General features: G+C 41.8%; 2 protein-coding genes across 2 annotated transcripts; one reads left to right on the forward strand and one right to left on the reverse strand.

Moving 5' to 3' along the window:
- The first annotated feature begins 7 nt into the window (after nucleotides 1-7).
- Nucleotides 8-8,217, forward strand: LOC110981380 (uncharacterized). Its single transcript, XM_022238910.2, has 10 exons — nucleotides 8-215; nucleotides 1,659-1,742; nucleotides 2,630-2,762; nucleotides 3,073-3,138; nucleotides 3,820-4,057; nucleotides 4,572-5,246; nucleotides 5,388-5,472; nucleotides 5,875-5,923; nucleotides 6,135-6,235; nucleotides 6,602-8,217. Exons 1-10 carry the CDS (start codon nucleotides 177-179, stop codon nucleotides 6,767-6,769), a joined length of 1,638 nt encoding a protein of 545 aa, XP_022094602.2. The 5' UTR covers nucleotides 8-176; the 3' UTR covers nucleotides 6,770-8,217.
- Nucleotides 7,840-23,474, reverse strand: vipas39 (VPS33B interacting protein, apical-basolateral polarity regulator, spe-39 homolog). The gene is made up of 16 exons (XM_087137853.1): nucleotides 23,408-23,474; nucleotides 21,957-22,058; nucleotides 21,669-21,795; nucleotides 20,252-20,518; nucleotides 18,827-18,898; nucleotides 18,257-18,339; nucleotides 17,097-17,258; nucleotides 15,674-15,813; nucleotides 14,977-15,004; nucleotides 14,295-14,368; nucleotides 13,549-13,639; nucleotides 12,999-13,130; nucleotides 11,302-11,433; nucleotides 10,651-10,737; nucleotides 9,972-10,166; nucleotides 7,840-9,329 (listed from the first exon to the last, which is right to left on the reverse strand). Exons 1-16 carry the CDS (start codon nucleotides 23,420-23,422, stop codon nucleotides 9,309-9,311), a joined length of 1,728 nt encoding a protein of 575 aa, XP_086993979.1. The 5' UTR covers nucleotides 23,423-23,474; the 3' UTR covers nucleotides 7,840-9,308.
- Nucleotides 23,475-26,944: the final 3,470 nt, after the last annotated feature.

Here is a 26,944-nt window from a genome sequence, read left to right on the forward strand (position 1 = left end):
AGAGCTAGGTCTTTACTCCATTGGAAATGCGTGGAGACGCACAGACAATAGACCCAGCCGTAGCTCTGGAAGCCCGTTTGGACACGGCCTTAATTTAGTCTAAGTTTTCGATGAGTTGGGAAGACGGCATGGCAATGTGAATTTTGATGAATGTCAGATGAAAAATTACAATCGCAATGAACCGGCATGGTCGAGAAATGCACCATTATTTGAAGGTACGTTAAATTTCGATTGTCAAGAGTCGCTGTCAAAAGTGGGCAACGTGCATTCGCGTACACGTAAACATGGTAAACTGTTCTCGTGTGAAAACCCAGCCCAGCCTACGTACATGTACGTACATGTACGGGTTTGGAAGGACAAAAGTATAGACAAGGGACAAGTTGTCCATATTCGCACGATGTCACGTGGAATGAGCCTAATAGTTAAAGATTTGACCCTCACATATCCTGGAAAGTCTAGCAGGAGAGGTTTTGAGGATTTCACAATAGGTTCTGCCCAGCCACCACTGAGTGGGTCTTGATCCTCCATGATCAGTGTCAATCATTCCTAAAAGTTTGAGTAAAGTGTCAATATGTGTCAGCCCAATGGTTTGTTACAACTTTGTACTGGATATTTGCGAAGGTTCCTGACAACAGTGGCTAGGGAGTTAGCATTCATAGAGATGCCGTTGGCTTCCTAATCCTAGGGTTTTGATAGTCAGGTTAGCGTAGTGTTTCTTTCCTTGCCTTCCACCTCTGCGGTCTGGGTTCGAATCCGGCTCGGTCCACGTGTGGATTGCGTTTTCAGTCCCTATCTGAGTGCGTGGGTTTTCCCCGAAATTTTCATAGGGCTACAACAATTCCCCACACATAGATGCCACTGTTATAATTGCTTGGATTATTGTACATGTACAGTGGGAAAGATTCCTTGGGTGAGAATTCCACATAGGGAATTATCATCTATGTTTCCCTACCTTTACTTATTAAAGCAACGGCATTGCCTAAGAAGTCCAAATCAGCCTGGAGTAATTGAGGTATTCTCATAGCTATAGCTATACTGTAGGGTTGGTGCTGGATGTTCAGTGGGTTTGCTACAGAAGTGCTACAAATCCAGGGTAGAGCCATGTACAGTACGGCCCGAAATTAAGAAACATCCACGCAGGGGATCCACGCGTGGCAATGCAGGGCCTCGCGTGGGATTTTTTTTTTAAGTCGCCGAAACTTTACTGACACACGCCTGGGGTTCCCTCTCGACGCGTGGATCCCTTGCGTGGATGTCTCTTAATTTCGGGCCGTACTGCAGTAGGCCCCTGCTGGTCAGCGCGGGAGACCGGTTGCCGCAACATCAGCACCCTAGCGTTTTCTGAGTCTCATTGTTTTGGGTGTGTTTCGGGGTTAATGCCAGACAGGACAGACGGTGTGATAATAAATGGCCAACAGCCACAAAAACCCAAGTAGAAGACTTTGCAGTGTCATTTGTCAGCGTGACAAAGACCTACGTGCATAGAGGCAATTGATGTTACAATACTTACAATTTTTAAGACCCATCTCATTGGGTTTGTGCAGTGTGTCATCAAGTGGCATCCATATGTGGAACTCTTTCAGTTAACAGACAGGGATGCTTTTTTGTTATCAAACTCAACCACTTTATTCAACCTTCTTTTCTTTTTAAATGACCAGTTAGGGAAGATGTTGGTCTCCCTCGACCTGTGCATCCTAAATGAGGAGAGAAATGATGGCTGGTTTCAAGACAGACACCGACAGGTAAAACAGAGAAAAAATTTTAAAGCTCTTTAGGGAAGAATGGAAGAAAAAAAGGAAGTTGGCAGGAATGTTACGTCCCGACTATAGCATCTGTTCGAACCGTAGTTCGGGACAGCAGGCTAGACCAACTAGTCAACAAATTTCCACAGGAAATGCCGTCAACCTTCTACAGTTTTTTGTGTGGCCTGCATTCAACATCATGCATCAAAACCATATCAAACTGGTGTTTTGTCCATGACTAAAACAAAAACTAGATAGTACTTGTATCAATCAGTGTACAGAATGACAATATGTATGTTTGGAGTGACAAAGGCATAAGCTATGGCACACACTGGCACACGGTACCATAGTTGGCTGGCCCAAATGTGTACCATACATGTAGTTTGGACAATCTAGACTACCTGTGTATATTTTTGCCCATCTCGAGACCCAACCCCACTGTAGTTAGGACAGATGCTAGAGTACAGATTCCATACATACATGTATTTTTGTTTTACATTCATTGCAGATTTGTACATTTATTTGCAGACAGTTTCAATACATTAACAGTTTTTGTGATTTGCAGTAGTAATCTGCTTTTGTAATATTCTTTGAATAAGATAAATGATACAGAAACTCAACAGAGGGGGAAGTTTCAACCTCAGAGGATGTCAAAACACGCAGCGATTCCCAGTGTTGAAGCACAGTGGACACTTAAATGCTGCATATACATGCAGTGCCATGTGACGTCTGTACTCGTCTGCATGCTTCAGTGATTCCTAGTGAGTCTGCACACACACACCCAGGCTCATCCAAGTACATAGAGGTGCCCCCCATTGGATCTGCAACCAAATCTGTGCTGTCCTTAAAAAAGGGGAACCACTATTTTTCTGTTCTTTAACTTTTAGGAAACGGTTGCCTTATTGCAAGATGTAGTTGCTGACAGGATCGGTGATTTTTATGCCAAGAAGCGAGCAGCGAGGGTAAAGAGGGATGAGAAGGAAGGAAATCCCAAGGCAGAGCAGCCCAAGATGCTCCAGGGTAGGCGCTCATCCAGCAAAGGGTCAAGGAAGCCTGCCAACCCTACCCCATCTCAGCTTCCCCTTCCTCGCTCTCCCCCTCAAAATAAATGTTGAACAAACCTCACCCCTGACCTCTCCCCCCAAAAAGAACGCATGCTGTCACATGCCCACATTTGTTTTATATACTTACCTTCTTGGGACATTCCTTTGTTTTTATCAAGTTAAGAAAGCTAAAAAGGTATACCCATTTTTCTCTCGCTATAAACACTCCTTCAATTTGTTTAAGTTATTTTCCAGAATTTACTGTGTAGTTGTTTCTTCTTTTGCAGGTAACACGGTGAAGATTGGTTTCAAGTTCACCAAGAAGCCAGTCACCCAACGATGCCTTTTAATGAGTAAATCCAGCTTTCACCATTAATTCACAATCCAAGAAAAAGGACACAGAAGTTGTTGGGGATACCAGATATACGCCGCGAGCGGAACCAAGAGAGGGCGCAATTTTTCTAACAATTGACACCCTTTGCTGGCAACTGCACTTCACTGGTTCACAAACAACTATGAAATGAATGCATTACGGTCACATGGCTACCTTCATAATGAACTCCAGCAATGGGGTTCATGAATCCATCAATGGAACTTAGGATATGTCCTTGGCCACACCACCTTGTTACTCTCACGTGTCTCTCTTACCGGGGAGTGTAAATGGTACCTGTGAGGGCAGAGAGGGTTGTTGTGGGTGATAAATATGGTAGCAGGTGAAATGGTTGCACCCATGTTGTACACACCCTGGGCAGTTGAGATGGTGCATTGAAATGTTTCTAGGTCAAGTGAGCAAGGATAGTGTGGTGTTAAGGGCATGTTGAGCCCGTTGATACTGAAATGCCTAAAATGCATTGAAATGCATTGTATAGAGTTCCTTGACTTTGAAATGCTTTAATACATTGTACACAAAGCACACAAAGTCCACAGCTTGTTTAGAGCTCAGGAAGATTATATCAACTACATGGTTGACCAAATGCCTCAGTTGAATAGTGGATCCCTACATAACTTAAATGCCTGTACGCCATTTTATCTAGAGCCTAAGTTTGAGACCGTCATCCTCTTCCCGGAGAAGCTTCATGTCTATGTCTGTGAGTACCATCCCTCCACCGTGCTCCAAACCACTGCGCACCTGCTGCACACCGTGTACAGGGATGCTGATCCCACTGCAGTGGGGATGAGCGATTACTTCCCGTCGGCTGCTCATGCAGGCGCAAGGAGCATGGCCAAGGTGACAACGTCGGCACGTAAGAAGAGGAACAAATTGAAGAGAATGTGAGTTTGTTCCTCCATGGATTGTTTTTCTGCTCTAGAGGGGCAAATTTTCTAGGTGCTGCTTTGAGCTGAGAATCCCTGCTACATGTAATTACAGCTGAATGTTCTATGCTGGACATTTTTATCTTTCATAGGACGGTACTGAATTTTAGCTTACTTCCATGAGTACATTGTGTGACTAAAGACTCTTCTTTAATAGGGACCCATGTGGAATTTTGCTGCTAGTGATGTAAGGCCTAGCATCTTTTGAGGATAGTTCGTACTCCACGCAAACACATCACAAAGCAGTTGATTCCTATTGAGCCAAAGTTGAGATCTTTTTAAATAGAAAGATTTGCTGTAGCATCATTAATTTGCCTCCTAGCTCATTTTCCGTTAAAAAATACAATATCCAGACATGTTTTTCCTGAAGTTCTGCACTGTATTTTATTTCACTCGTCCACTGTATAGATTAAATAAAAAACACTCCTCTAGTAATAAAAATAAGTTAACTCTAACTTTTTTTCTCACAAAGTGTGAACCGACAGATAAATGCCATGCCTACAAAGAAGGAGCAACCCACCACAGAGAGAGGGCGTGATACCCTGTCTGAGGCAGCTTCAAGACGGGCATGCCACCAGGGCCCACTTAGATCCACAGGAGAACATGTGACCGAAATAGAAGATTTGGGAAGTGATGGAATCCAGCTTGTTGAAGAGAAGGCAGACTGTGATCCTAAAGCTTCCGAGGAACACACCACCAAGGACGATGAGATCTTGAGGTCGGGAAGACATTCCAACTTGACAACTGGTGCCAGCATCCAGGAGCAAGCCAAGAAGAGGAAAAGGAACAGGGACTGGGATCAGAAGGAGGTCACATGCAGTCGACAAGCACCATCACACACAGCCTCTTCTGCTTCAGACACAAAAACTTGGGAACCGACAAAAAGACAGAGAGCTGGCGATGCTGTGAGAGGAGCAAGTATTGTCAATTTAAAAGCTATGCAAAATAGAGGAGGTCAGAGTAACTTGAAAAATGGGAATCAGGAATTGGATGTGGTACCCAGTGACGAGGATGCCGTTGCTAGGAGCCACAAGGCAACAGATATTGAGAAGGTGGATCTTAGGGATGAAATGGTAGACCTGTGTGCAGATGAGGTATTTTCGGATGGCGATGTGGATTGCATCAGCAATATCATTTCAGATGCCGAGTAAGTCCTTTCTGTGTCATGTTACTTCATGTTGTTGAAGGGTCTTGTGGATATCAGTCAGTTCAAATTCTACTTAAAATAAATTGAACCCTCTGTTAATGACCATATCACATCCTGTTTTGATTTTTGTGCTTCCCTTAGAGGTGTGAGTAAACTCAGCTGCCTTCATTTGCAGCGACTCACGAGAAAGAACAGAAGATACCTCAAAGAAATCTTCATTGGAAAGGTGAAATAAAAAAGATTTTTCACTGTTACTGTGCTGCATTGTTAATTTAAGCAGTTCGGATTTTGACTCTGGCAACCCCCAACCGTACCAAACCACGCTTGTCTGCCACCAGAAGTTTATTTTCACACTTCGAGGATGGCAGAAGCAATGTTTGTAAATTGTCCAGCCCAAGGACATGAATGTCACTATCTGCTTGATAGATCCAATTGTGTCCCACACGCTAGTACCATATCATGTTATTTCTTACCAGACAACAGTGCTTTACATAAAATAGTTACATTTGATTACATGTACGTGTCACTGTTCATCATGTTCATTGTACAAAGTGTCATTACCGCAACAAGTAACCTTTTCCTGTGATAAAGTAGCCACTCTCATGTCGACTTCTGTTTTCTTTTCCAGCGGCCTTGCAAGAGGCATGCCAATTATAAACAAGGCGGTTCCACCCGAGGTAAGCACTTACAGTTTCTGTGTAATGTAATTTGACTATATCTAGAACATATATTGGTTAATAACCAACTACAACTTATAGAAAGGAAATTCATGACAGGATAGTGTCTTCAACTTTGGCGTCCGAGAAGGGTCTGCACTATACCACAAACAGATTGGTAAAAACATTGATCTCGTATTAATGCTGGTCCAGTTTCAATTCATTATACCAGCCAATTTGGCGTATGAGGCTTGGTATGGCCCATACACAGAGGATCAAGTGGACTGCGTCATGAATGAGCTCGTCAAAGTCTACTGTTCTAGCCACAACAAGGTAGGTCTGTGCACTGTGTCTTGCAGAACTAGCCACTGGCTTTAATATAATAGGGGATTGACAGTTTTCTTTCAATATTTCCGTTACTGAACTCTGTACCTTTGTTAAAGAGTACCGTAAATATGTGTTTAAAAGGTATTGATACGAGAACCAGCAAATGAAACAAATGTACATACTCCATTTGTACAGCACTTCCTGGTTCTAAACGACACCACACTTTGGTACTCAGTATACTATTGTAAAGCTTTTGTTCTGCCTAATCCTGAACTCTTCAGAAGTCCACCCTTGAGCTCATTTTGTGTTAACAGGTCACATACAGTATTTCTAGTTCTCATTTTTTTTCTTTTTAACCGATCCGTTTCTTAGTATTTTGACTATGTCAGCAAAGTGCTCTTACCCGAAGCCTTAACCAAGATCTGCATGGACGTGCTTCACATCCCACTGGAGGAAGCTCAGGCCATACTGGAGAAGACCCCTCTTTGCGGGGATGCCACCATGCTTGGAAGTAGATACCGAGGGGGCGTGGCACACTAGGAGTACTCTCCACAATTAATCTTTCAGGGTGCTCTCCCCCCCCCCATTGGTCAAATGTGGAGGACCACCAGTCGGTGACCACTGCTTGATATCTCTGGAAATTGAAGTACCCAGAATGTAATCCCGGTACCAGGCAAAAATCGTCCAGTGGTTGACAAATACTTGTCTGGAATTCACCTCTTGTCAGATGCGAAGACCACAGTGCCATGCATAGTATTTAGTTGGTGGGTAAGCCTTCTGTGTTTAATTAATGGAAAAAAGTATGAGAAATGCGGAGTCACCACCAAGTACTGGATCATCACTGAAAAGACAAATGGACAGGCACAGATGGCGAGCAATATGCCATGTGATGGAGAATTCATGGTAATTTCACATGAAAGGAAGCTTCAATGTCTATACATTAGATGTACAATGTATGGTTACTTAGCAAACACTCAACTTGCTGCACTTTTGGCCAATCTTAGCGTAACTGTGTGGTCATGTGGTACATTGATGTCAGTTGATCAGGCCCTATTACAACGAGGGTCAATGACGACCATCATATTTGGCTTGGTCCACCCATTAACCCTTACCCCATAGGATGTATGTAAAATCATGAAATCGGAGGATTTGGAACTGTTGCGGTTAATCAACTCTTGCTGTGGTGGTAACTGATGCATGATGACCGGTCTGTGACCGCAAAATCTCACCAGCCCTGTGGGGCGTGTTTTTCTTCTTTGTTGAATGCACCATTGGAATAGAGTTTTGTGCACTGTTAACAAGTATCAGTGGTCATGACTTCAGAAGCTGCAGATTTTTGCTGTAAAGTTTTGAATGATGTTTATGTTGGAAGAGTGGGGAAAGGAGAGAAAAGGCAATCTCTCTCCAACAAGGGATATGACTACTTAAATGTTACTGATGTTAAATCTTGCTCAAGAAAAAGTTTAATTTTCTCAGTCAGTTGGATGTGTTTTTCATCTTTGAACGTAAAAAATACAACTCATTTGGATATTTCAAAATATAAATACCAGATTTTTCAAAAGATTACTGTTGCCCTATGTAGAGTTTAACAAAACTGTGAAAAGTAAACATTTTATAAACATCAGCTTTATTCTTCCTTAAACTTCAAGCTTCCAAGTTTTCCAAAACTGTTCACATTTTATAGAAATTCAAATCATTGTTTGCATGTTTCCTTCCTACATCATGTATACTAAGTTAAGTTTTGGCTTGTTAAAACGAATATTGTTTCCTCATTTGTAACATTATTTTGGGGGTTCTCTACGTTTTCAAGTAAGATGCCCGTTTCAGTAGAATCCTAACATTTGTGTACAAGGATAAGCTATCTCATTTTAAAATGTATTCTGTAGACAAACTACCACATGAACAAACCAGAAACAAAAAGGTTTTCCTGCATTTAAAATTTATTAAAACTTATTTTGAATATTAAATAAATTTTCACCAATAAGAAATTACATAATGTATGTATCAAAATGAATTTTTAATCTTTAATACTCATGATTGATAGTTCTTGTCAGTAATTTTCCCATCTGTTCTCTCTGTTTATCTGAAGTACACAAACACAATTTTTCCAATTGTATGTGTGTCGAAGACATGTAACCATCACTTCATGTCCCACTTTTGACAGGTCATTGAACCTCAACGGACATGATTCAATTACCAATTCCCTTGAACACTGACCTGTGGCACAGATTCCACAACATCACATAAATGTGGCCCACTCTATCAAAAATAAGACTCCTCAGGGCAAGAATCTGCTAAAATTAATTCAAATACAGGAACTTCAGATATCCACAGAAGGTTAACCTAAACCGTGCTCAATCTAACCATAGAGCTACAAAACAGAACTTGATATGATTTACAATAGACCTCGGCGTTTTGGGTTGTGTAAAAATCAATGCAAACCTACAATATGGAGGGGAAAAAAGGACAGATCCACTGTTGAGACAACACACAGTACTAAGGCTTCATATGACTTTCTGTGCAGTACATTCACTGTTTGTGCGGAAGCTGAGATACTTCAGCTGGGAAACTTTTGCACAGAATTCAACACAGTGGTATAACGACACCAAGAACATGTACAAGGATTTCAGGAGGGCTCTGGGTAAGAGTTGGCATGTCAATGTATAGTCAGACTGCCGAATGCATTTGAACTTCATGCCTTAAATCTTGCTCTTACTAGAAATCTGACATTTGTGTAGCGAGATACCTTGGGTGTGATTTTAGTGGCTCTTTACAGCAAAATCCTGTCATTAAATGTTAAATCACTTTGTTATCACACCATTTTTCATCCAATCCTTTGAGGACAACTAGACTTGCACAGGGAATAATTAAGTGTTCAGTTCAACACCCAAAAAGCTCAAAAATCACCTTAAAAATACAAAGATAACTTTGTTGCACTTCTTGGCGTTGAATACCTACAATTCCAGATGACCCTTGACCTTTCAACAGACTACCCACATGTTAAAAACTCGTCCTATATCCATAGAGATAAATTGTTCATAAAGTAAACTGGAATGTTCTTCAGTGATGCCAGTACAGATCAATTCTTCCACTTGAATGTCTGAAATAGGAACAGAAGAAAGCACAAATATAAAATTTCAGATGTCTCCTTTCACCAACTTTATGCTGGATTTAAGGTCAGGTACAGTGCCAGTAAAAGCTGAGCAATTGTTGATTTGATGTGCTCTTTTAAAGTCCATGTTTTATGAATTTCTTTTGTGAGCTCTGTGGTTTTAGATTCACCTCACAAACTTCATACCCAACATATGCAGGTACGTGGTGCTTTGACCAATGAATGATAAATCTTTCTCACCAAGCACAGATCTCTCTGCTTGTTCGTGTACACGTGACACAATACGTGAGAATTCATTCCACAATTTTATGGTGTCTTTGCAAAAGTGTACTGAGCACACAATGTCGTCAGTGTTCAAGGGTCACCTCAATCCCTCGCAGGTTGTGGAGGGGGATCTTGTACAGACTGGAAACTCTGGTACTTAATGACGCTCCATCCTGCTCAAATGTGTCTTTTTGACATCACATACGGGTTGCCAATGCAGTAGCACTTGTTATGGTGGAAGTTCTGAGGGGGATTAGGAGATGCACACATTTTTTTAAGGTATTGAAAAAGTAAATTAACTGTTGCTTGTACACAGGCTGTGTACGAGACTTGGGGGGGGGTTGGCGCCAGTGGTCAATTGCTCACCGAGTTTCTCATGATGTCCTCGATGCGTCTAGCTTCCGGAGTACCCTGTGGCACTTTGCTCTGGTACTTGAGCAGTCGTTGGCGATCCTTCACCTGGATCAGGGCGTCTACCACCACTGCGTGCCGATCGAGCTTCGTCGCCAAACAGATGCGTGACTCCGGGTCCTCAATGAGCTTCAAGTATTTGTCCAGAGCCTGGTTATTGTCGCAAAAATGAAATATTTACTTGGCTTCAGTGAAAATATGCTTTTCAAACTCTGCTTCTCACACTTTTATTTGTCAATGACTATGTCAACCATGTGGTGGAAATGCATCCAAAATATCAATGAATGTCTCAAACTGTTCCCATGCGCCCTGACCTGAGGCACCCCCTCATCAGCACAGAAGAGACAGGTCGGTGGGAATGAATTTATCTTGACATCCGTCGCGCGTGCATCGACCATACATTCTGACAGAAATTGGTCGTGTGTGCCCAGCACATCACGCTAATGTCTGCTGAACATGTCCACAAGGATCGTGACCATCATTAAAGGAGAATGTCTTATGAAGTCAACATTTTATGACAGCCTTTCAAATCATCGAGGTCTGGGGCTTGACACTGATATTCTGTTTACGGACCTCTTATAACTTGTCGGATTGTCTGTACTGTGACATTTCTTTTGACTTTTAAATGACCTACATCATGTGGGGCATTTTGTTCCACAAGGATCTCCACAACTTGTTCAAACTTGACAGCCGACTTCATCATGGTTTTCCCTCTCCAATTCTATGAAAAAAATCATAAATGACTTCAATTCTAATGCACTGCAAATTTCAGTAAAATCAAGTCAATAAATAAGGTTTATTATGAAGTTATTTTCGAAATTACAGTTTTTAAAACTCAGTGTATTCATAGTGTGCCTATCATTGATTTAAATTTTACCTGACTTTGAGGGGACTTCCGTGTGTCGGAACAAATATGTCAACTTCTGCTTAACAGGTTTAAAGTCCCTTAATTAAGGAAGTGTGTGTTTACATGGGACAGATACAGAACATGTGGCATTCATATGCTGGTTCCAAGGAACTTATTTTCAGTAGAATGAGCACAAAACCCTGCTATCTCTGTGTGAACACGTTTGTTATGGTATTAAAGCACCTGTGATCTCTTTTGCCAGCGTCAAGGGGTTTGGAGACTTTGGAGAGGGGTCAGTTCCAAGCCACCATTCTCTTTTAAAAGGAAAATTCTGTTCATTTCCTCCTGGCTTTGCATTCTACAGCTGGAGAGCCCTGGTTTGTATGCCCACCTCAAGCCTTAAAAACAGAATGTGTAATACAAGGAGCAAAACCCCACCTTTGATGTCAACAAGGCGTCGAGGTCTAGCCACCGCCTCAACTTGATCCGAGACAACAACGCCGTAAACAAGTACTGCTTCTCCGTCAACTTGTGGAACTGACGCAGGGCCAGGGGACTGCTCATGCTGACCTTTAGACAGAGAGCAGGTTGAATATTCATGATAAGAGTGCACTCACCCAGGGACTGGAACTTGAGTGAATAGGGTTAGGTATTTGTGTCTTTCTTTCTATGAGAGTGCATCTTCATTATCTGAAGGGGCTCTGTTGGTGGAGACAGCTTTTGTGGTAAATCACAATGTACCTGTGGCTGGTTCACATTGGCGTATAGTACAGCAAACTCGGGCGAAGTCGGCACTCTCGGTACTTCAAGAAATTATGACGACTTACGCAAATGCTGACTTGTGCTGTAAGTCATCATTTTGCTGATTTACATGTACACATGTATTGCTTATGTACATTATGATTCCTTGCTCTGATACAACGGCTTTGATTTACCCTGGTTTATTTCTACCTCCTCCATGGTCGATCCCAGCAAATTCCTTCTCGATTATTATCTTCACGGGCTGCAAATTCAATAACTGATCATGTGCTCCTAAGGACCAAGCAAGGACGGCAAGCCACTTGCATATCACATCAGAACTCGACAGTGCAGTACATACATGTACGAGATACAGTTACGGTACAGAAAACATACACTCATCCAAACACGCATTGGTTAGGTTTGTTCAGTAAGGCGACCCCAAAATGAACAGAGCGCATGCATGTAGCACTAGAGGGGTTACTGGTATTGATGTACTCATGCTGGCCGATTATCAATCACGGCCTGTGCTGCTAATAAACAGACATCAGTCAAGCACTGTGGGACTTGTCGCTTGACACTTCTTGGCAACAGCGGCGAAGGAAACTGATACCGAAGCACAAATTTTTTTAAATGCCAACTTACACAAAGGAATTTTAGTGGTTTTGTGGAAAAGGGACCGAGAAGAACATGCTGACTTATACGAAATGACGACTTATAAATCCCGACTTAAAAATGAAATTTTCAATGGAAATGCATTACAGACGATGGGGACTTTTGTCAAAAGGCCGACTTGGATGATATGACGAGTTACACAATGCCGACTTAGTCAGAGTTTACTGTACTTAAGACTTAAAGGTTTTCATGGTGAAAGAAACTAGATCTATAGTAAAGATTGCGGTAACACCATGTATGAGAGTATTTCTCTGTCCTTGTGGTGAATCTGTTGTCTGATGGAAAGTGCCTGTGCTTACTCTATGGGAGATTGTTATCCTCATTTATTAGCACGAGGAAACTTGAAGCTGTTTACAGATTTAGCTGCCATTCACCATTGTTTAGAGTTAGAGAACATCCTTGAACTGGTTGGATAAATTGCCAAGTTGACAGAGTTCAAGTCTTTCCATTTTAAAAATCAGTCTACTTTGATTACTTATACAAGTAAAGTGAGTGTTCATGTAGGTTTTTCCAGATTACTTGGTAGTTGTCAGCCTGGGAACACTGTTGCTATGCTCACCAAGGAGCGTAGCCAGAAACAAGATGCAGTCAGAGATGACCACAAACTACAAGAGAGTGGGAATGCTTAGGGAACTATTAAAGACCAGGACAACCAAAGCGAATGCAGACACAAATTCTGGGTGATTTGTAGCCACCACCTCCTAGCAACCCCTCCAACTAACCTCTGGTTCTCCATAATGATAGTAACAGCAATAGAAGAGGGTGGTGATAACCGACTTGAATAAGATGCTGGATTTACGGGGACATTCTTTGAACGGTTGCCTGCCCTCCCTTTGGGCTTTCTCATCTACGGCCTGCCAAAGGAAATCAGAACTTTATTATCGCATGCACAAATTGAAACCAACTCCCAAAGTTGGCCTGTGACAAACTTGATGAAGGAATTAGTAGCCACATACACTTCATCTTAAAATACGGTTAAATTTAAATGCAATTTACAACAATTCTTATTTACTTATAAATTTAATAAAACCTTTTTGACACTCGCAATGCATCATGGGATTGGATAACTGCATGAACAAATAAGGCATACAACTTGGGACTTTGAAGTGAAAATGAGGAAATCGGCAGGTCCAAGGAAAAGTTGCAGGCCTGAAAAATGAACGATATGAATTAAAATTCATTACTGAGTGAATAACGTCTTTTAAGGCATATACGACGCACAAGTTGTTTTCAAGCCAGCCAGAACAGAAATCCTGAGAACAACTTCATTACCTCAATTTGGAGCTGTCTGTTAAGTAGATCAATATGTTCTTTGATGTACTCTGCCTCTGTGGCTAAGGTAGTCGACTTGTCAAAACATAAGCTGAGATAAAGAGTGAAGACCAAAGACAAAATCACCATTATGATTCAAACCCTGATTCTGTGGTTGTTACTTTGTGCCATCTATGAAAGAAATGCACAGAAAAGACACCTCTGTGAAAATCATCAGCACCTCCATTTCAAGTCTATTCAACTAATAAACGGTACCCCCGACCCCCCCCCACCTAGTTCTCCCTGCACTGCTCAAAAGTGCCCACAGATACATGTAAATAAAACTAAATGGTTTGAGGATAGCAATAGGGTCTTATCGTTGACAATTGTTGACTCTATCATCAGCCACACATGCAGATGCATGTTCAGTTCTAATTGGGATTGGTGTATTGTGAGTAAACTTAATGGACAATTGCAAAGATCAGTGTCATTAACCAAACTTTACATGTCTGAAAAACAGCAAATGCTTGCCCAGCAGCTGATGGGGGGGGAAGATCATGATGATGATAAATAAAGAGTGGCTTGGGTGTTCTTCTTACAGACGATGAACAGAGGATCACACAAAAAACCACCCAAGTCACTGTTAATTTAGCATTACCCACTGTAAGGTCATCAACTGCACTACAGTGTAATTTCTTTTTGTGAAACATCAGACGTCTTACATTTGCAAATACAGCAAACCAAACCAAAATTGAGTCTCTTTCTACCTATGCACTTCCTTCAGGTTCATCAGCTGTCCATGAGGTATTTGATTTTCAGTTGCTTCTTTGTATCGCCACAACTACAAAGAAAAAGTTCAAAGCTACACGTTTGGTTTTCTTTTAAAAAAACCCAACAGACTTGTCCCTGTGAATCATTTTTTTTAATTAGGAGGACAAGAATGGAACATAATGTGGAACTTTGTCAGTCATAATATAAAGGTCAAAGGCACTGGGAAGATTCAGTTTAAAAAACAGGATAGAAAACTGATTAATCCTTTTCAATATCTTTAAATTCGCACTAAATTTCATCTGGCTATAGCACCCCCAAACAAAGATACTGACAAATGGGAAGAGCCACCAACATAGGGCTGGATAGCTCAGTTGGTAGAGCACCGGTACCGGTATCCTGGAGGCCGCAGGTTCAAATCCCGCTCCAGTCAATTTCTTTGTTCGTCTTTATAATCTTTCACATTTTTGTTCCACTGGGAAATTAACCACTGGTGAGTTCCTACAACATGTACCTGATTTAGTTTGGAAATTTCTTTTGCAGGTCAAACTCAAACTAGCATGGAAAGCTCCACATTAAGAGAGCTTGTCATTCAATTTGTGGAAATATTTGGGACACATTAGCACTGATGCCTCTGTTAAACTTGAACTAAAAAGAGAAATTACTTCAGGTTTAACTTACAGCGGCATCTTCTATCCTTCCCAGCTCTCTGTTGAAGTAAATAAATAGAACACTGTTTTTACCCTGGTCAATTCGATGACATGTGAAACACAGTTACATACTAAAAATTCTCCACACTGTCCCAGTCCTTATCCTTTGAAAAGTCTCTTAAGGACGTTTCCTAAGTGTACAAAAATCAGCAAATACACTTCCTAAAAATGCCAAGGTGGGGGTTAAATCAGTGACTATATTAAGACATAACTTTAACAGCAAGGCGACCATTTCTATCTGTTCACCTGGTCAGTGTTGGGGGTGGGTGGAGACCAAATTCCTCCTCTCCCTCCTCAGTTCAGTGGTGCAATGACAAACTCACATACAATACAAGCAAAGATAATCTGTGCCTAATCAAGCTTTGGGCAAGTGCCAGTGACAACCCTCACGTCGACCGCTAGTCGATTTTCCCTGGTAAACCTTTGTATGCATGATACATATTCCGGGTGATGGGTTCAATTGACAGGTGGCTGACAAGTGATGGTCACGCAGAGTTGCTGCATGAAGTCTTAACTTCACTCGATGAAGCATATTGGACCCCCGCAAATTCTGGAATCAAGTTGGAATGGTTACAAGTAACCTGCTTCGTCACTGTGACCTCACCCCATCTCGCTAGCCACGTTGTCGCTGTGATTACAAGTAACCTGCTTCATCACTGTGACCTTACCCCATCTCGCTAGCCACGATGTCCCTCTTCTCTTTGTGCTTCTTGATAAAGGCAATGTACTGGCTGGCAGCCACCTGTCTTCTCCTTATCTCCTCACAGAAGACTGCTTTGGATAGGGTCCTTTTTAAGAACATGACGATCTAAAGACAAGTCAAGACATTTCACAATTACAGCACAATCTTCTGCAGAACACAGAGAAGACAGGGTTAAAACACTTTGGAAATCTGCTACTGCCAATCTCCTGTCCTCAACCACTTGTAGATGGTTTTATTTTGGCTGAACATTGCACCTTTTAAAAACTGATACAGCAATTAACTTTACATGTTTAGTCAAATGCCTCAAAGATTGACTGACATAGAGCCATTTGCACAATATTTCACACCCCAACGTCATACTTTGCAACACTCAGGCCACTGCAACGGAGTCGTATTAGCTACAAGTTGTGTAGAGTGAAAAAAGTTATAATTTAACACACTGTCTGCCTCTACAGGTCACTAGGACTTTAATGCATGTACAGAGCAAATGGGAGATTAGCGAGTATGCCCATTTGTCGCCAGTGACTCAGGTAAACGAATGCCAGTTTAACCCCTCAGCTCTGAAAAGACTTGACTTTTCTGGAAGGGAAAAATTAACAGTGGGACTACTTTATCTGTGGGTGTAAATTTCATTTAAGAGTAATTGAACTGCACAAACGATCTACGTGACCATTTGAACATCAACAATTACATTTGACTAGAGCATGGGAACATGTTATTTTAAACAAAGGCTGCTCATGGCCAAACTTGCGGTATTGCAGTTAGAGAATCTGAGAAGTGAATGACTTGAGGAAACCTTTACACATTATTCGTCTCAGGGCGAAGTTCTAAATTAACCACTTGCCGCCGGGGTTTCTGGTGCTGGACATGTATTCAGACAAAGGAAACTGGGCCTTGTGACAAAAGACCGTTCTCAAAACAAAAGACCAGGCTGCTGGGCATTACCAACATTTTTCACTCATCAATAGTGGAGATAAAGCCAGCCTTGTTTTGAAACAGTATATCACGGTTTGGGGGATTTACCACTGGGGACAAAAGCACTCCACTACTGCAGCAATGAGCCACACAGCACCGCTGTACGCTAATAATCTGGCCCCTATTGAAAAGAGGTCAGCAGCGCACTGTGCCAGGTTTGTGAACAAAAGAAAATTATGTAACATCGCAAAATCTGGGCTCTTTTTACAAGGCGGCAGGCCTGGCTGAAATACTCCAGGGTCAATAGATGTTTTGCCTGTCAGATTAGAGTAGAACCAGACAGTCCCATCATGTGGGGGTAAGTGTCCAGTAAATGAAATTTGAAAACAGAAAAAAAATGACAATTATCCCGTCCCAGCATCATCAACATTGATAACCGCCACCGGCGCGAAATGGTTAAACATCTCACTTACAGTCAAGATAGCATTGCCATCATGGTAGCCAATAGCGGCATCAAGGAGCGACAGCTTGTCCTGTAGAGACCTGTAAGGCTCAAGGGAGTAAGGCTCTCCAGTGATGATACGGGTAACTGTGTCAGCCACAGGGAGGGCTTCCCATCTCCCTCGTTCAACACTCTGCCGAGAAACATGATATATGTAGAAGAAAAGGTCAACAGATACAAATAGGATCAATATGCCAATAAGGCATTGTAACTGCACATGTCTAATGGTGTTGCCGAGATCCCTTACTAAAGACCATCAGAAGGCCTCATAACTACATCACAAGTCCTCATAAGACCATATCACAAGACCATCATAAGATCATCGCAAGTTTATCGTAAGACCTCACAAGACCTCAAAACCATTACATCACCTCACGAGACCATCAGGGTACCACCACAAGACAAGACCATCACAAGACCATCACAAGACCATCACAAGACCATCACAAGACCATCACAAGACCATCGCAAGACCTCCAGTCTGAATTCAAGTCACAAGCTAATTCAGATGAATTGCAACTGAAGAATCCCTTTGCCACTGTGCACCCTGTTGACTGGTCTTGTGATGGGATTACATACAGCACCACACATGCCTTAAGCTTGACAATGTCAGCTAGCTTGGTGACACACAATCACTATACACTTTCAGAGAATCAGTGTGACGACAAAATAGATGAAAGTCCTTGTTTTGCTTAAAGTACAAGATTTTAAAATATTGGGTCTGCTTGGAGATGTACAGTGTCATTAATTAATGCTCCAGGTTTTTGGGGGCAAGAACTCATTTCTCATTCTGTTCATAGCATGAAATACTACACGTGCAGATTTGGTTTACACTAACTCCCAATAATTTGTGGTAATCTGCTGGCTGCTCTTATTCCGAGGGGTAGATTGTTCACATAACCAGCCAGTTTTAGGTATTTTGCAATTAGCTTATGCTGTGTTTCTGTCACCGAGTGGTCCTAAGCCAACAGGGGATAACATGTTAGGCCGAGTCTGAAATACTCTGGCCAAGGCTTGCATCGATTGATGCGACTGGGGATATCGCTGGCTAATGGCTGTGACTACTCCCCCCGTGGGCAGGTGCAATTGCAGCCAGCCGCAGCTGGGACTTTGCGATAACACAGAACCTACCTTCAGTTTCCTTCTCAGCGCTTGCACCTCAGCCTGGAGCTTGGACACCTCGGCGAGTGTGGGCTTGGAGTCTCGTTTAATGGCTACATTAACCCCCCCCAAAAGAAAAACTCAATGGTGGAGCAATTCACAAGGAATTGAAATCAACCCAAAGTATATCTACCACATGTATAATATAATTATATACCCACAACTAGGTATGGTCAAGGTCGGATCCAGAACCAAATTATACAGGGGGCCAAAAGTTTTTTTTTGGGGGGGGATCCAGATGGCCTTTCTGTGACTTGATGCTACAGTTTTGGTGTTTAAAGTATAAACTTGACATAAGGAGAAAGTGAATGAACCAGAAAAACTGTCCCCATCATTGAAAAAAATGGCGGGCCTCTTTGGGCAAGGGGGTCTATAGTTTCTGTTGGCCTCCCTTCCCCCAAGATTTGCCCTTGGGTTTAGGTACAGCACATGCGCACTGAACGTCTTGATGTCATGGCATTTGTCTTTCTGCTTTTGTTTTGCATGAAACAGTGATTGTTTAATACTGTACGAAACAGGGATTTGAAGACTGCCTCTCACCATCTTCTATTGATGCTGAAGAGGAACCAGTGCTGTGAGTTGATCGCTCATCCAATGCCCGCTTCTCGGTGCCTGCAATGAGAGGAAATAGTGAAAGTAAAATCTAATCAAAACACTCAAGACAATGCTCTGTGACATGAGGTCAAAATGATTAAGTACATCAACTATACTAGTGACTGCCTCGAGCCAGACTGCTGTGTTTTGCTGACCGTCATCAACCCTTTTAACCCCTTCGTATTGGTCAGCAGTGCACTGTGCCAGGTTCGTGAACAAAAGAAAGTTATATAACACTGCACAATCTGGGCTCTTTTTCAAGGCTGCAGGCCTGGCTGGAATACTCGGGCTAGATTTTGATTTGTCTGTCAGGCAAGAGTGGCGACCAGAGAGTAATTCATGTGGCTGTAAGCATCCATTAATTTAACCCTAACCCCCTTGGCTCTTGCACTAGGAAGCATACTGAACCTCACAAAATCCAACAGGTTCATGTACTTGTCTATGTACTTGTACATGCAGGTTACTGCACCAAACCTGATAAACTCCAACAGAATGAGCCTGTTGGAGTTTGAGTGATATGGTATGGATGGGTCTATGCAGTATAGGATGACTTGCATTGAACAGTACCAAACCTGACAAAATCAAGCATAGTCCAACAATTGGTACAGCAAGTCAGACACTGCACACAATGACTCCTGTGTGTCCCAACTCACACAGAATCCAACACCATCTCCCTGGGCCTTTCATCCCAAGTCTCACAAAATTCAACAGCAGGTTCCTACGGTACGGTACCAAACCTGCCAAAACCTGCCAAAACCTGCTGTTGGAGTATGGCAGGTTTTGGGCAGTTAGGGTTAAATGATGAATTTTGAAGATTTTTGAAAACTGAAAATCTTCTTTTCACAAGAAGTGAAAAGTCATCCAAGGCAGAAACCTTGATGTCACAGCTACATTTCAACAGTCATATTCTCGAGAATTTGGGGCCTTCTGCTGTCATAAATTAGGTGTAATTCGGAGCCTTGTTATGGTAAGCCAACAAGTGCAATTTGTCAGCAACTGATATCTGTGACCAAATTCTTGGTTCATTATTAAAAGAGAACTCCCTCATGAACAGTGTGTTCCTGGAATCGCACCACAGTCATAGTGACAGTGCCCTAATTTGTCAGGGAAAGTATGTAACTTTTAAAATGTATAAACAAGTGCACTTTGCAATGAGAGTGCATAAGCTAGCAGTGTTATGGTCAGGACCTCTTAACATCAACACAAGACCTCACAAGTGCTGGCCGGCGATATGGAAAGCCGGCTGGTATTGGCTGATGTACCAGTAAGTGTACATGCAGCTACAACCTTGCCTATTTACAAGCTATCAAGGAAGTTAGCATGACTGAAAAACATTTTTCAAGACAGAGAGAGCACAGGCGGCCAACAGACCTTCATTCGAGAAGCTTGCAGAGTGTGGCCGGACATCACTCTGGCCAGGACTAGGAGCGGGCAGTGCAGCTCCATTCCTGGTGCCGCCCGACTGCCTCCGGGCCGATGTTATGCTGGAAGAAGTGCCCATAGGGTACGGAGATGAACCAGTGCTTGCCGGCCTGGGGGATGCATTCACCGTGCCCCTGGCTGAGGGCGGTAGGGTGGAGGGTCGAGGGGGTGCAGACTGGCCTGCTCCCTTGGTGCTGAACTTCACCGACGACAGCTCTGGAAGTAACAAACACAAAGGAACCCCAGTCTGTTTATATATTTGCCGCACAAGCCCACAAATGTAAACACTGGAATTAATTAGCATACATTTCCATGTCATTAGACGTTTCAAAACGCTGCACAATTTTTTTGCACTTTAATTAATTTAACAATTAATAAAAGGGATAACTTAAATAAATTCATTAACAATCAACTGTTTTTTTATGAAATGCTTCTCGATGAAATGAAACGTTAACAATCACAAATGCCCTGCCGAACCCATGCCTAAACCTAGAACCAGTTAAATTTTCAAATGACAAAATTTGTCTTAGTTTCAGTCACTGTGACCTTTACCCTTGACCTTTCATGCTTAAATACAATAAGCTGATGGGATTACAAACCAATGCACAAGCCATATTTGTATGGTTTGTCTGTGGTGTTTCCCAAATTACGTGCAGCAAGTTTTCTATTGTTTTTACCACTGTGACCTTGACCTTTAACCTTAGGATCAAAATGCAAAAAACTTCCTAGATTACTTAGACCGATCCACAAACTAACTTTTAAGTTCATATACCAAGCTTTTCTCATAGTATTACAGTCATTTGCAAAAGTTTAAGACCACCTGGAATTTGACTGGTATTTCTGTCACTGGGCCTGCATTACATTGTCTCACTGAATGATTACCTAACATGTTTTTACAGTGGTGCATAACATCAGTGTAGTGCTATATACCCATTTGAATGAAATTGTTTGCAAAGGCAGGTCTTGTATGACATTTTGTCTGTTAGGCAGAGTGGAAAAAAAAGCCAGTCTAAGTAATCAGAAATAAAGGAAGGAACACTGAATATTAGACTGTTAAAATTATGGAAATGTAGTCACATAAACTGTAGCTGGTTAACCGGTTTAAGTTTTTCGCCTTGTTAATGCATTTTGTATGGGTGGTCCTAAACTTTTGTAAATGACTGTACACTGACAGGGTATCTATTGTTTTAACTGTTGTGACCTTAACCTTTGACTTTTTGGTCCCAAACCAAACCTGAAGTTCATACACTTAAGTATTTCTCCAGTTATCACGCTAACATGAAGATCCTAGACATCCACCCAGGACTGTTTGTTACTTGTGACAGGACTTGTGATGGAATCAAATACACTAGTGACTTGCACTCACTTCCATCCCAGCCAATGATGGTGTCTTGATCCTCATCGTCCTCATCCAATCCCAGGCCAGCAGCTTTCATCGTCTCCTTGAAGGAGAGAGCTTGACTCTTATCCGCCCCAAACACACTCCTCTCATCCTGGGAAATAAACAGGAGATCCTCAAGCTTATTTCAGTGCAGTTGTTGCACACAAGGGAAGTCAAACAACCCTACAGACAAAATTGTTCATTGTTGCTTTTTCACACTGAAACAGCTAAGGCGATCAAAAATTCCTGCTTCCAAAAAATAATGTGTCTCACGTTATTTGGTGAGAAATCGTCAAAGAAGTTGGAGGTTTTGGTCCGAGCAGACCTAGATGATGTATTCCAGTAGTCATCAATTTTGTCATCCTCGGGATCGTCCTGAAATCAATCACATGCATTAAAAGGTATAGTTAAGGATACGAGTGTTATTATTACACGGATGTATAAAAATGTATGCAATCACGAAGCTGAATATACTCAGCATTTAGACGTGAGAAAAGTCGATTTCAAAGGAATGCAGTCCAAAGGATAGATTAGTTTGAAACACCCTACATGTATGTTGGGTGTCATTGGTCGATATGAGCGATTGCTCCATCTTTGCAGAATCGGTCGACAGTGATGTTGTATGATTCGTTGATAATTCCACCATCAGCCAATCGCCCTTTTCTAATTCATGGTTGTGACAGACTGTTTTGTGAAAGGGAAGTAAACTTGGAGAATTGACCAATCATGCAGAACATTGGGCAGATCAGCTGATCGAAACCAACATATGCATATGTATATGCATACCCTTGACCAAGTCTCAAACTTCCCTTCTCCAAAATCAATTCAAATCTGATGATTAAACAGAGGAAATGACATTACAGCAGGGTGCCACTGATTTGTCTCAGTATAAGCCATCTGAAAGCACCGAAACGTCCTAAAACAGACATTTAGCTGTGGAAACTTGCATAATTCACTTAAAAAACACTTAAAATTTTTCAGACCAGTCTCATGGGTTTGTGCACGGGTGTTTAGTGGTGTCCATACATGTATGGAAGTCTTTCTACAGCATTAACCCTAACCCTCCTCAATCCTTCACCTGTTGGAGGATTGAGGAGGGCTAGGGTTAATCAATTTTTTACAGGTTGGTCTTTTTAACAGGCTCTGTCATGCCTGTACTTTAAGTTAAACATTTCTTAATGAGGCCCTAGACCTAATCCAAATCTAAGGGAAGGGGCCTAATGTCAGGGCTACTCAGACACATCAGAAGGTTACAACAGAAGCGGCTCATGATCATTCATTCACTCCAACCTAAGAACATGAAGAATGTGTAGAAATTGTAAGTAACACTGCAGGGATGATATAAACCGGATGCCGGCGGAAAGATGTCAATAAAAACTTCATCAAATTTTTACTGTAGCCTGTAGGCCGTAACCTACCCCCAGAACTGTGGGGTCCGACGTCCACCCCGCTCCCACGAAAGGAGCGGGGCGGAGGTTGGACCCAACAGTTCTGGGAGTAGCCTGTAGCCTAAGTACAACGACGTTCATGTTCCTCGCAACGCACGCGCGCATCGACATTTACAAATCAAACTTTGACTCAAAGTTCATTGAGTATGAATTTTCTGGTCAATGTACTGGAATTTCTCCAAAAAAATGTTTTTCTAAATAATAATGTAGAAATAAACTGCAGATATGGTAACGAAACAAATCATGACCATCTGCAAATTGTGAGGAAGTACGTACCACATAGGCAGCCATCTTGTCACCTTTTTATGAGAGATGTGAGCCAAATCATTGTCCGAGGGCGCCCTATATTCTGCGCGAGATGCTTTGGGGAGATAGCGAGTACTGGTAGGTCTAGATGGGTCCAGTCCCCTAATTTAAGCCCCTTTGAAAACAGTGTATGATCAGCATCGTTCAGGGCCCAATAGCATGCACTCCAACATCCCTGAGATTTCTGAAACACAAATGAAATTCTTGTCTGGTCACTTATCTTTCAATTTCTTTTCAATTTGTTGTGGGTTAACCAATTACATTTTTAATTATTCCCACAAAACAACCCCCCCCCAAAAGTGATTTTTCCGAAGTCTGATTGCAGCCATTTTCAAGTGGCAACCCTCAACCTTCTGGGGCACTTAGGACCATTTTTCAACCGTAGTTTTCAGCCCTTCTGCCCCCATATGAAAGCTCAAAGACCCAGGGAGTTGATCCTCGCAACGATTTACACAATCTCACCATTTTGTGGGCCAAACAATCTCCTTTTTCAAAAGATACTGTGGGGGGGGGCACTTTTAATGCTAATGAGCTGGTCAGAAATTCTCACTTGAATTAGTGGTCTGCACCCAGATGACGGAGGGCCTGACTTGCCGAAGGCTTGGTGGGGAAGGCTGGGAGAAAACCAGCCATTGTGATTGTTTAAAAATCAAAAGCAACTTACATAATACAGTGACGTATCCGAGGGGAGGGGAACTTGCCACAGACAATTTTTTTTTCAATAAAATATTGATCATGATAAATTGTTTATCGAATGTTAGCACCGAAATCCTAAGAAAACAACGCACGAATTAATAGCGAGGTTATCGGGACCATGATTAAGACTTAATTTTTTTCTCCCCCAACATTTTGTTGAATGAGACCGAAGTCGCATTCGCTTTTGAATCCCCCCCCCCGGCCTCAAAAGTGACCCGCATAAAAAGGTACCTTTATAAGAGTCGGAAAATGATGGCATATCAGGAGTGTAGCCATGGTCCAGGTACTTGCCTACCGAAATAAATTCTCTCGCAATAAGAGGAAGAAGAAGAGAAAAAAAACAAAAAACAAAAAAACAACCAAAAAAATAAAAATAAAAAACAGGTGATGGGCCGAGTTTGGTAAATAATTAATTGATAAACGTCACATGATAATGTTTTTTATTATACAGGCCCACGCGTACACGACATTTGTGGTCTTTGATGAGGCTTAGGGAAGCTTAGAATCAAACGTTGCAGCGCACAGTTCTTTGTATCCTATTAATATAATAATTGTCTGAAAATATCGCCATTGCGATAGCCGAGTGGTTATTAGCTGTGTGATTTTAAATGTAGGAATAGTGGGTGGTGTTTTTTGTATGTCCAATGGTCGCCATCATTTGCAGTTGGTAGTTATTTCCTTCCCTCAAATACCAACAGTACCTTAGCCAACCGTGTAAGCTCTTCTGCTGGGTGGGACTGTTCGCGAAGTACAGGGTCGAGACGTATGGCCGACTCGGCGGCCAGGGCTTAGGGGCTTGTCTTGTTTCCTCCCTTGCATGGCCACTTGACCCTTTTGGGGGTTAAATGGATGGGCAGGGAGGCAGTGCGGTGGGCCGGGAACCCGAGACCCATAAGGGTGCAGTGTCCCAATTCAAGGAAAATTCTCCGCCAGGCCGAGGCGCAGAAAAAGTACCCCCAGAGATTGTTTCGAAAAGAGGGGTCTGTTTGGGCCAGGAAATGGTGGAATTGTGTCAGTATGGCCCAGAATCATCTCTGTAGATTCAGGGGCACCCATCTGGGGGCAAAGCAGACAAAAATGGGATTGAAAATTAGTCAGAAGAGCCCCAGGAAGGTGAGGGATGTCATTTGAAAAATGGCCGCTGGGAGGGCTTGGCAACATTCACTTTTTGGGGGGTGAGTTTGTTTTGGGCGGATAATTAAAAAATTCATTGGTTAACCTACTAAAAATTGAAAATCAAATGAAATCTGAAGGACCAAACAGCACATTGATTTTTGTTTGAGAGGCCTCAGGGACTTCAGTTGCCTGCCATGGGGCTCCAAACTTGGTTGATTTTACACTATTTTCAATGGAGCTTGAATTAGTTCAGTGCACCCATAAGAGTCCTATATGGAAGCCGGTCACAAAAACTGCGCCAGCGAATTTCAGGAGTCCGTGCGCCTGAATGCTTGGTCAACACCACATAACTTTTGAATTTTTTTCTCACTTGTTAGAAATATTTTAATATTTTGCTCCCAGCAGAAGCCTTAACGCAAATATTTTATATTATAACCCTTACAATACAGTAAGTTACAAGACGAACATGATTACTATTTACTCGTTTAGAAATTGTAATCTTATTTACTTGGTTATATCTATTAGTGTGAGCTGGTTGGTAGCGTTTCAATGATTTAAACATTTGACAGCAAGAAAATAAATCCAATTCCGCTCATTCTGAATTCATCATCAATTAGATCCCCTTTATCCTCCCAAACCTTCCGTTATGTCTTGAATATCTCACCATGGTCATTTATTGATTAGCTATCAACCACAATTTTGGCCATCCAGCCTCTGTCTTCCGACATCCTTGCCAAAATATTTTTTGTGGGACTGAGGGTCAGGTTGAAAGTAATTTTGTACCTGCATGGGGAATTTGAAATATATGAAATTGGTTAAACGTAATCTGAAAACAACATCGAGCAAACTGAAGCTTTACATCCCATAAAAGAATATTAGAATATTATTAACTTTTGTGGACTGAAAAAAAATCTCCGGATTTCTGCTTTTGGAATTCAGGTCGACCTTCTTCCCAGGGCGACCTACTATTTTGCCCCGATGCTTGAGTTGTCGTATCTGCTATAACAACCTGGAAAATAGTTCAGGGGATATGTACCTTTACGTGCGGAAATAGAACTACTAAAAACGTTTTAGCATGGAACGCACAACTGGAGAGGTTTGACACAGGACCAAAGACAAAATTCCCGTTTGACAAATTTTACATTACTAAGTTGGCTCGTTTGGCGTTCCGATTTCGCCTTTCTAGTGTCCCGATGTTGGTCTTAATACTCTCAGAACACTGTCTGTCATAAATAACGTATCAACACTACTATTACTAACAATTTGAACGATAAACGAGCAATTTGAACAATAAAAAGAGCAATTAATACAATAAGGAGAGCAATTTTATACAATAAAAAGAGCAAGTTACACAATGAAAAGATTAAAAGAGCAATAAAAAGAGCAGTTTGAGCAATAAAAATAACAATTTGAACAATAAAACAACTAAAAAATAACAATGAAATGTGCAAAACAGGAGCAGGGAAATACATATATGCGTGTATATTTAAGATATAGGCAACGATTTCATTTGTTTCGTGTCATTTAAAGTTCATCCTTCCCCGGGTCAACATGAATGGTATTTCTGCTGTCAAGCCCTATATGTGACAAATGCTTTGGACGGAAGTCTAATCCAGAGAGGAACATGGAAAATATTCACGTTGAGGAGGAATCAGACATGAATGAAGTTGATGATAACTTGGAACCAGTTGAGGA

Source organism: Acanthaster planci, linkage group LG01, assembly GCF_054643075.1.
Source record: "Acanthaster planci isolate LZ-2023a linkage group LG01, COTS_SCS, whole genome shotgun sequence".
Classification (NCBI taxonomy): domain Eukaryota; kingdom Metazoa; phylum Echinodermata; class Asteroidea; order Valvatida; family Acanthasteridae; genus Acanthaster; species Acanthaster planci.